Source organism: Cololabis saira, chromosome 20 (assembly GCF_033807715.1).
Source record: "Cololabis saira isolate AMF1-May2022 chromosome 20, fColSai1.1, whole genome shotgun sequence".
Lineage (NCBI taxonomy): Eukaryota > Metazoa > Chordata > Actinopteri > Beloniformes > Belonidae > Cololabis > Cololabis saira.
Window position 1 is genome coordinate 9,699,211 of NC_084606.1, and position 10,000 is coordinate 9,709,210.

General features: G+C 43.1%; 1 protein-coding gene across 1 annotated transcript in view; it reads left to right on the forward strand.

Moving 5' to 3' along the window:
* The window catches only part of LOC133420431 (dachshund homolog 2-like), a 144,529-nt gene that overhangs the window by 64,804 nt on the left and 69,725 nt on the right, over positions 1 to 10,000 (forward strand). The window contains exons 2-4 of the mRNA XM_061710124.1: positions 662 to 844; positions 5,019 to 5,082; positions 5,139 to 5,254. Of these exons, the coding sequence (XP_061566108.1) occupies positions 662 to 844; positions 5,019 to 5,082; positions 5,139 to 5,254 (363 nt within the window). The remainder of the gene's footprint in view (positions 1 to 661; positions 845 to 5,018; positions 5,083 to 5,138; positions 5,255 to 10,000) is intronic.

Here is a 10,000-nt window from a genome sequence, read left to right on the forward strand (position 1 = left end):
GAGATCCGGTTGGTCCGGTTTAACGTAACTTGTGTAAAAAATAAGATCTCGTAGAAATAAATGTGATAGGGAACGGATTTATCTGCCAAGAGTCTCAGTTTAAGACTCCCAGTGATTGACAGCTCAGATACTCGTCAGGTAAATGGTTTAAACAGGTGAGAACGCTGCCGTGTTTGTTGTCTGTCCCCATCGGCTGAACGGCTCCAGGTTGTTTAGAAATTCAAAGTGTGAAATAAGTAGCCAGTCGGCTGTTTTCTCTTTGAATTGGTGTGTCCCGCTAACGAGATTTCAAAATAAAAGATCTTTGAAGCCAAAAACTTTGTCTTTATGATGGAAAACGTGACCTACGTGCATTCCTGTCACAGTTTGATTCCCTGCGTGTCCGGCTGTCCTGAGTCCCCGTCTGTGGTGTCGGAGCTCTGCAACCGGTGTTTGAAGCTTTGGTTTCCTTCTACAACGATCCCCGACAGGGGGCTGCAGTCGTCTTCCCCAATGAGTTGTGCTCACTTGCGCAATATCTCTCGCGGGAGATCCGGTTTAACGTAACTTGTGTAAAAATAAGATCTCGTAGAAATAAATGCGATGGGAACGGATTTATCTGCCACCAAGTCTCAGTTTAAGACAGCTGAGGCTTCTGCATGTTGTTTTATATCCTGTAAAGAACTACGGATAGCCAAACCCTCATCCTGCACCAAGTCCTCCCAAACATCCGAGCTTGCCGGAGACCAGATTGAAGCGGAAGCGCTCACACTCATCAAACGAACCGGACTTGAACGCATTGTCGTGCCTGGAAACGACCCGGATCGCCGATCGCCAGATCGCCAGGTGTGGGTGCACCTCGAGGGTGAGCCTGGGGTAAACATGGAGGTCGGACGTGTGAAGCGACGAGCTACACGTCCCGAGTGTCGCAGTGAAGACGCTGGTGGATGCGGTCAAGGTTGAGAGGTCAACAAGTGAAAGTGGGCCAGTGGATGGCGTTGGAAGGTTCTGGTGGTGTGTGTGTGTGTGTGTGTGTGTGTGTGTGTGTGTGTGTGTGGTGTGTGTGTGTGTGTGTGTGTGTGTGGTGTGTGACTTCTTTCCTTCTGTTGTTTAGGTGAGTGTTTCTTACGTGTGGTGTGTGACCTGTTCTTTGTTTCTGGGCTCGGTGCAGTGAGGAGAGTGGACCGTTGACGAGGATTAATGCCCAACATATGGCAACCCCTACGGACACACACACACACACACACACACACACACACACACACACAACACACACACACACTGCAGTCATTACTCTGAACAAAGAACTGTACGGCTAATGAGAAGGCACTATCATGTGTCCTTTACTCTCACACACACACATGCAAGCGGTATGGATTCACATGGATACACACCTTAATGTTGCTTACACATGCTTGGATGCAGATGGACACACACACACACACACACACACACACCTGGTGTAACGTGTATTGTGTTTGAGCAGCAGTTGGAGGTAGCCGGGGATGTTGATGGAAAGACTTGGAGGTCTGAAAGCAAACACCTGTGTGTGTTTGTGTGTTTCTCTTGTATAGGACAGTGGGAATAGTGTATTTATCACAATGATGTGTGTGTGCTCGGGTGTGTGTGTGTGTGAGTGTGACTGAAGGAGGAAGGGGTGAAGTAGAGTTCAGAGGAAAAGTGAAGGTTCATGTTTTAATATCTTTATGCTCCTCTGCCTCTCCGTCTTTCTTCTTTCTCACATATGGATCACACCCAAAAACATTTGCAGTCGTTTTCTCTTCACATATTTTAGCACCCCCCCCCCCCCCCCCTACACACACACACACACACACACACACACACACAGTCCACCCCTCCCAGTGGGATCTGTCCAGTTTACTCAACATGTTCCTGAAAACACCAACATCCTCTGGTGTCACTTCTAGTACTACGGTAACCGACTCCTCCTAAGGCCCCGCCCCCCGCGGTTACTGTTGCTACGCGGACGGGGTCCGTTCTGGAGCCTCCTGTGGAGTTCTGTCAGCATGGACTGACTTCCTACCTGAACGGAGACGCGACAACTTGAGGCTTTGAACGTTTATATTTACTAATATTTATAATATTTGTGTCCTGTGGAACGATACATAAACGTTTGCAGCTACGCCCTCGATAGCTCACAGTCAGCTGCAGCAACAGTCTCATCAGAGGATGACTTAATCGCACTTTTTCTCCATGTTTTTGGCTTCGTTGGACGTTATATTATTGTTTTATCTGTCTGACAACCCATGTATATTTATATATATACGGATTACTTTATTAATCCCTTAAGGAGGTCCCTCGGGGAAATTGACATCTCCATCTCACACACACAGCACTGTCATTTATATGTATATATGTGTATATATATATATATTATATATATATATATATACATATGTGTGTATGTATGTATATGTGTGTATGTGTGTATATATATATATATATATTTCTATGTATGTATGTATGTATATATATATATATATCCGCACGCAGCTCTTTAGTGCCGCCCTAGTGGCTCCTGGAGCTTTTTCAAAAATGTTTGACCTTTTTTCCTTTTTTTCTTCTTCCTTTTTCTTCTTTTTTCCTTTTTTTCTATTTTTTCTTATTCTTTTTTCCTTTTTTCTCTATTTTTTTCTTATTCTTTTATCCTTTTTTCCTTTTTCTCTTCTTTTTTTCCTTTTTTTCTTCCTTTTTCCTTTCCTTTTTAATCTCGATATTTCATTTTTTTTCGAAATTTTGACTTTTTTCTCGACATTTCGACTTTTTTCTCGACATTTTGACTTTTTTTTCTCGAAGTGCATAATGAAAAAAAATTTTTTCCCCCAGTTATAATTAATATAGAAACATGCAGCATGTGTTGCCTTTCATTCTAAGGCTGATACAAGACTTTTCATTTTTGCGGCTCCAGACATATTTGTTTTTTTGTGTTTTTGGTCCAATATGGATCTAAAACATTTTGGGTTGCCGACCCCTGATGTAGACGATGTCCTCACAAACACATCTATCTATCTATACATATACATACAGTATATATATATATATATATATATATGTGAATATATGTGAGTGTTTACACCTGATAAATGAGAAGTAGACTAGGCGTTAGCCGTCTCCAAAGCCAGCTTGAACTACTTCCACCAAAAGTGGAAAACAACCGATGGAAAGTGTGTTTGTGGTTTTATCTGCTGAGTTTCTGTAGTTTGATGTTTCTGCACGGCTAAGACGACATTTACTTGATTTACCTGCGTGGCCTGGTGGTGAGACGGCTGCTTCGTTAGTCTGTTGTCGTCCTGTCTTACAGCATGTAAACTCCAACAAAGTGCTGGTGCTTCATATTTTTCATAGTTTTATGGTGGGATGAAGCGAGCGCGTTACATGCGGGTCTCCTCCTCTCCCCGTCCTCATGCGGTGACACCGTGGTGTTTGTCATATACAGGTTTTATTTTCTCTCTCTAGGTGTAAATGACTTTGGACGGCCATCTGTTACTCAGCCACCCTGCAGAGAGTTGGCCTGCATGTGCACCTCCGTGTGTGTGTGTGTGTGTGTGTGTGTGTGTGTGTGTGTGTGTGTGTGTGTGTGTGTGTGTGTGCTGTATTCTTGTCTTTGAGTGTGGTTATTTATGCCAGCAGAGCAGGTTACTGTGTGGAGTGTTTTCTTCTCTTACACATGTAGAACATGTAACCGTGTGTTTGTGAGGACGTCGTCTACACGCCTCCACACGATCTATCTATCTATCTATCTATCTATCTATCTATCTATCTATCTATCTATCTATCTATCTATCTATCTATCTATCTATCTATCTATCTATCTATGTTAAAGGGGAACTATTATGGCATCTAATACCTATTTTAAGGCCTTGAATGTCTTAAAAACTAGCTTTTGATTGTTTTTGCTAAATAAATTAGAAATTCAGCCTAGGGCTGTTCGATTAATCGATTTAAATCGTAATCGCGATTATGTAATTAGAACGATGTTAAAACGTGAAAATTGTAAAATCGATTTTTCACTTTTTTTTTTTTTTTTAATTTTTTTTTTTTAACCTTGTCTGCACACATATTAATGATTGATACCATATTAATGATTGATGGAAATACCTCTCAATACCTGCGACAAGTGCCCCATGAGAGGCTCTTTAGTGTAGGAGGGGGCGTTGTAACCATGGTGATATACTAACATGCCACCGGGTAGACCGGCTCGTGTACTTGCAAAAAACTTGTAAATGTGAATAGCAAATGTAATGAGTGACATTACACACCTCTACCTCCTTCATGGGGTTGCATTATTATTTAGCATGCAAAGACCCAGTTTAGTTTAATTAGAAAATGTCTTGTTTTATTTAATTGGAAATATAACTTACTGTATGTTTGCAAGTGCTGATTTGCTGATTTTTTTTTTCAGAGATAAAACTTTATATTTTATTATATTTTTTAAAACTTTTTTTCAACTTATTTTACAGAGTTTTGCACTTTATTCATTCATTTTGGTTTAATAAGAGCAAAGTTTGCACTTAAAGCCCAATGGGGCAAATGTTCAATAAAAAAACAGCATATTTGAAATCATTTCTTTGCCTTTTGTCAATTCACAAAATAATCGTAATCGAAAATCGGATTTGAGAGAAAAAATCGAGATTTTATTTTTGGGCAAAATCGAACAGCCCTAATTCAGCCTCTAAACCAAGTCTTTATCTTCCCGATCTCTAACCTTATTATCTATGCAGGATTCTGAGTGGGCGGGGCTATGATAATGATGCTCTGTGCTGATTGGCTGCCTGAATGACTCATAGAAAATGGTGGAAGATCCAGCCGGCGGGGTTCCATTTTGGTTACGTCACGACGGGAGCAGAATCTGAACGGCTCATAGATCCACATCACACTGGACGGCTCATCCGGGCGGCTGTACAGAATTTGTTTGCTTTCCTCCTTCTCTGAGTTGGCAGGCTGAGGGGAGACCACTTTATACTATATGCTAAAGCAAGAAAAAACGGGTTTTTCATAATAGGGTCCCCTTTAAACAGGTCGATGGGATCATAATCAGAATGTGGGCGGGGCCTCCTCCCAGTGGGGCGGGGCTCCTCCTAGGTTAGCCGATTGCTGGTGTCGGGTCTTGACCTGATTTCCCTTGTGTGTCCCTGCAGCTCCCGTCCGGGCCGCCCCCCCAAGCGCTGCTCCGGCGCCGGGATCCAGGAGAGTCCGCGGCTGCTGCACCCGGGCCTGCCGGGCCTGCTGTCCCCCAACCTGCTGTCCCACACAGGTAAGGTCCTGCCGGTCCTGCCGGGTCCGGAGGCTAAACCTGGAGCCTCCTGCCCCCCCCACGATGCCAGGGGGCTGGAGAAAGTAAATGAACCCTCCGAGTTAACGGGTCGGACCCTGAGCGGCTTTAACTGTGGAGTAGCAGTAGGCGGGGCTTTCAATATAAATATATCTATATATAGCGAGCACATCTTCGGTTTCCTATTTCATCATGGATCACACTTTGGGAAGCCTTCTTTATGTTTTAGCGTTATTTCCGTGTAGATGAGAGAGAGTTTGATGCTCCTTAATCAGTCGGTCCTGGATCAACAGCAACCATCAGAGCTGTTGGTCCCGGTGAAGCTGCAGTCTTATTATTAGTCTTATTATTATTACTAGTATATTATTTAAATTGTGTTTTGTGATTAATAAGTTGTTTTTAATGATTTTGTGTTGGATCGATGTAGCAAGCCTACGGCGTAGGCTCTAAGTCGATTTAACGCAGAACCATATTTACCCATTAATTTATGTGCGACCGCGGAGCTCAGCGCCGAGCGAGAGGACGCCTGCCGCAGCCGGGTTTGCGCTGCTCAAACCCTGCCCGAATTAAACATTGTTTAATTCCACCGTGCCGCGCTGGACGACATCTCGGCACGTAGGAGCTAAGGTGGTGGAGGCTGCACCGACTCCTCTCCTAGAACCACGGCCGCACGATACACAATGAATGGAGTTGTGTCGGTTACTTTGTGGATTATGTTCTCACTACAATAAAAAAAATGACCGTTTCAGGTCTGGAATGGAAATCGGGCCGAGACCACCTCTCCTAGGAGATCTCGGGCTCGCTTGTTTTGTGCCGTTTCAGAGCGCGATTGCTGTGTTCACATAAACCAAACGTTCCGATCTTTAGGGGGAAACGCTCCCTGTTCCGGAACAACTGCCTCCAAACGGGACAGGTGTGAAAGCACACCCTAAGTTTCTACACAAAAGTGCAATCTGCATTTGGGCTCTTGCTTTGGGAATCTCGGTCTGTGATTGGACGCTGCCTCGGCGTCGCCGCTGCTCATTTGCATAAAGTTGAGATTCTCTCAACTTCAAATTGACGCTCTGGACGCCTCCGACGCCTCCTGCAGCGAGCTCTCATTAGGGATGGGCGGTATGGACTAAAAAATGTATCACGATAATTTCTGGCATTTATCCCGATAAAACACAAAACACATCATCAACGGGATTTATCTTTCTTTCTTTCTTTCTTTCTTTCTTTCTTTCTTTCTTTCTTTCTTTCTTTCTTTCTTTCTTTCTTTCTTTCTTTCTTTCTTTCTTCCTAATTTCTTTCTTTCTTTCTGGCTCATTTCTTTCTTTCCGGCTCATATCCTTCCTTCCTTCCTTCCTTCTTCCTTCCTTCCTTCCTTCCTTCCTTCCTTCCTTCCTTCCTTCCTTCCTTCCTTCCTTCCTTCCTTCCTTCCTTCCTTCCTGTCTTCCTTCCTGTCTTCCTTCCTGTCTTCCTTCCTTCCTTCCTTCCTTCCTTCCTTCCTTCCTTCCTTCCTTCCTTCCTTCCTTCCTTCCTTCCTGTCTTCCTTCCTGTCTTCCTTCCTTCCTTCCTTCCTTCCTTCCTTCCTTCCTTCCTTCCTTCCTTCCTTCCTTCCGTCCTTCCTTCACGTACGTTGTGCGTGGATTTAACACAGAACCATAAATCAGCTTTACACAAAAACGTCATCAACGGGAATCGTTTTTACCGCGAGATGACAAATTATCGCCCATTCCTAGCTTAAGCCTAAGACACTTTCAGTGTGAATTTACGGTGAGGAGGAACTTCAGCTGAGTTCATGGGAAGTTTGGTGAGGACGGTTCTGGTTGGTCGGCCTCTGTGCGGTGGAGGCGGAGCTTCTGCTCCCCCGTCACCATGGCAACCGTCCATCTCGCTCATCAACCTGATGGTTTTTGTTTGGAGGTTTATCGTCCTCCTCTGACGACTCCGGCGGTCGTGGCGTTCTACGGTTCCACTACGTTCTGCCCACGTGTCCCGATAAATGAGTCGCTTTAAACAAATAAATGTTTGTTTCGGGGACGGAGGAGGGAATCGTCTACTTTTCTGAACCTTGAATTCACCTTCATCCTGAGAAACGTTGCATCCCTTCATTCCTTCCCTTTATTTTTCTCTCTCTTTCCTCTTTTTTCTTTTGTCAACTCCTTTAATTTACCTTCTCATGATCATAATTCTGTTTCCTCGTCCTTCCTCCCCTGCACCATTTCATCCTGCCAACGCATCACTCTTCTCTCCTCCCGTTTCTGCTTCATGTCATCCCTCTTTCTTCTGCATTTTCTTTCTGCTCCATCTTTTTTTTTTTCCTTGGCAGCTTCCATCCTGTTTTACCTGACTCCTGTTTTTATTTTTTTTTTGTTTGCCCTTCTGTCCATCCCTCCATTCACATCTTTCTCTTTCGAGGAAAAGATATTTTTCTTCTCGCTTTGCCAAAGAAAGTGAAAAAATGGACAGAGTGGGGACGGAAGGGGAAAATGGAGGGAGAAAAAAAAGGAGAGATGTCGCCAGAAGAAATACTGAAACCTAAAAACGAGTGCCAAGTACTGAGGGAGAGATGCTGGGAGGAAGGGAAGGGGAGAAAACGGAGAGATGGACCTCGGAAGACGGAGGAAGTGTGACAACGATAAAAGAGAGGAATGGAAAACATTCACAAAAGATGGTTGGATGACGGGAGAAAACAAAGATAAGGAGAGAGAGCGGGTGAAGGAGTGCAGATTGCATGGTGGTGTGATGAAATGACACGTCTCTGGGGTCCCACTCCTCCATCTGTCCATCTCTCCCTCCCTCCTCTCTCACTCCTCATGTCCCTCCACTTTTCCCTTCCTCACCTCATTTCCCTCTCTCCTTTCTGCTCTTAGTTATTCCTTACATCCCTCTTTCTTTCCTCTTCTTTAACTTTTTCTCCCCCCCCTGATTCCTCATCCTCTATCACGTCTTCCCTTCTTTCTCTCCATCTTCACTTCAGTCTCACCTTGATTTCATCTTTTTCTTTTTACTCTCTCTTAGGGCGATATGGACAAAAGTCATATCTCGATATTTTCTAGCTGAATGGCGATACTCGATATATATCTCGATATTTTTTCTGTGCCTAATTGGGGTTTCCTCCAAAGAATTATAGCATAGCATCTCTGTAGCATCTCTGTTAGCATCTCTGTTAGCATCTCTGTTAGCTTCATTTTTTTCTGAGGCAAACCCTTAAAAAACAGTCAGTTTTAATACAAAGCCTCGTGCCAAATGTCACACAGGTTCCTTTATTAACAGAGGTCTGCACAATATCAAAATGTATAAAACAAATTAAATAAAAATAAACTGCCTGCATATACAGAATAAAAATGCTTCTTGAATAAAATAAAACAAATATCCCTTTCCTGCATAACAATTAAATTAAATACACTGTGCAATTAATACAGTGTAGACAGTAACAGGCAGACTTTTCCACTGAGGTTGCCAGTTGTGCAAATAACAAAACATTTGTGCAAATCTCAAATAAAACATTCAAGTCAATTTGTCACAAAATAAGCTATATCAAAATCATAAAAAAAAAAAAATGTAAAAATATTTTTTTTTTTTTTTAAATCGATATAAACGATATTTCTCGTACCATATCGTGTTTGAAAATATATGATATATATTAAAATCTCGATATATCGCCCAGCCCTACTTCCATCCCTCTTTTCTTTCCTCTTCTTTAACTTTTTCTCCCCCCCTCTGATTCCTCATCTCCATCGCGTCTTCCTTCTTTCTCTCCATCCTTCTTCACTTCAGTCTCACCTTGATTTCATCTTTTCTTTTCTCTCCCTCCTCCAGCCTCCCCGTCATGTCTTCATCCTCCTTCTGTCACTCTTTCTCTTCCCTCCTCTTCCAACTCTTCTGTTCCTTGGTTTCCTTCCCTCATCTCCTTTCCTCTTCTTATTTGTGTCCTTCTCTCTCTTTTCCCACTCCTCTTTCTCACTGTGCCTTCTTTCAATATGGTCATACCAAGTAGTGGCATGACCATATTGCAATCGTCCAGAATGGCCCAAAGGGGCAATGTTGCTAGCATTTTGCTAACAAGCTAATGTCGCAAAAGTCCCACGTCACACCAGCGGGTGTACAGCATGACCCCGCACTGATGTGGAAAAAAAAATCCCCAAAAACTAAAACACGCCCGAAAAAATGAGGAAAAACATGAAAATGAAGGCGATATAATGGTATACAGAAAAGGTTTCCCTTTCTTCCTTATTATTATTCTGCACATTTTTTCGGCCGTTAATACGCCCGGACCGCAACGTGCACCCATGCATGGCATACATCGTTGGATGCGTCTCCATCGTGCCTCGATGGGCATTACTTCTTCTCAGTAATAGGGGTTACCGTGGCAACGCTAGTTGCCAAAAAGCAAGAAAAAAGGCGAAAATTCGGACGCTTATTGCTTGGCCGAACTTTATCGTAGAGACATTGTTGAAACTTTCAAACACTCGGCCCGATTGGCACTAACCGACCTGTACAACCTCATTATACCAATTATTACAGTTTTTTTGAAATTTACATTTATTTATTTTTTAAATTCCATTTGACTTTGGACGCTTGTTGCTAGGCAACAGGTTATCGTAGAGACATCGTACAAACTGTCCCCGACTCGGCACGCTGTGGACTTCAACATATTCAAATTTCATGAAGCTGGGATTTAAGGAAATTTTATGTCAAAATCCAGGCCAAATGGCCCCATTCATTCGGATGGGGTTTTTT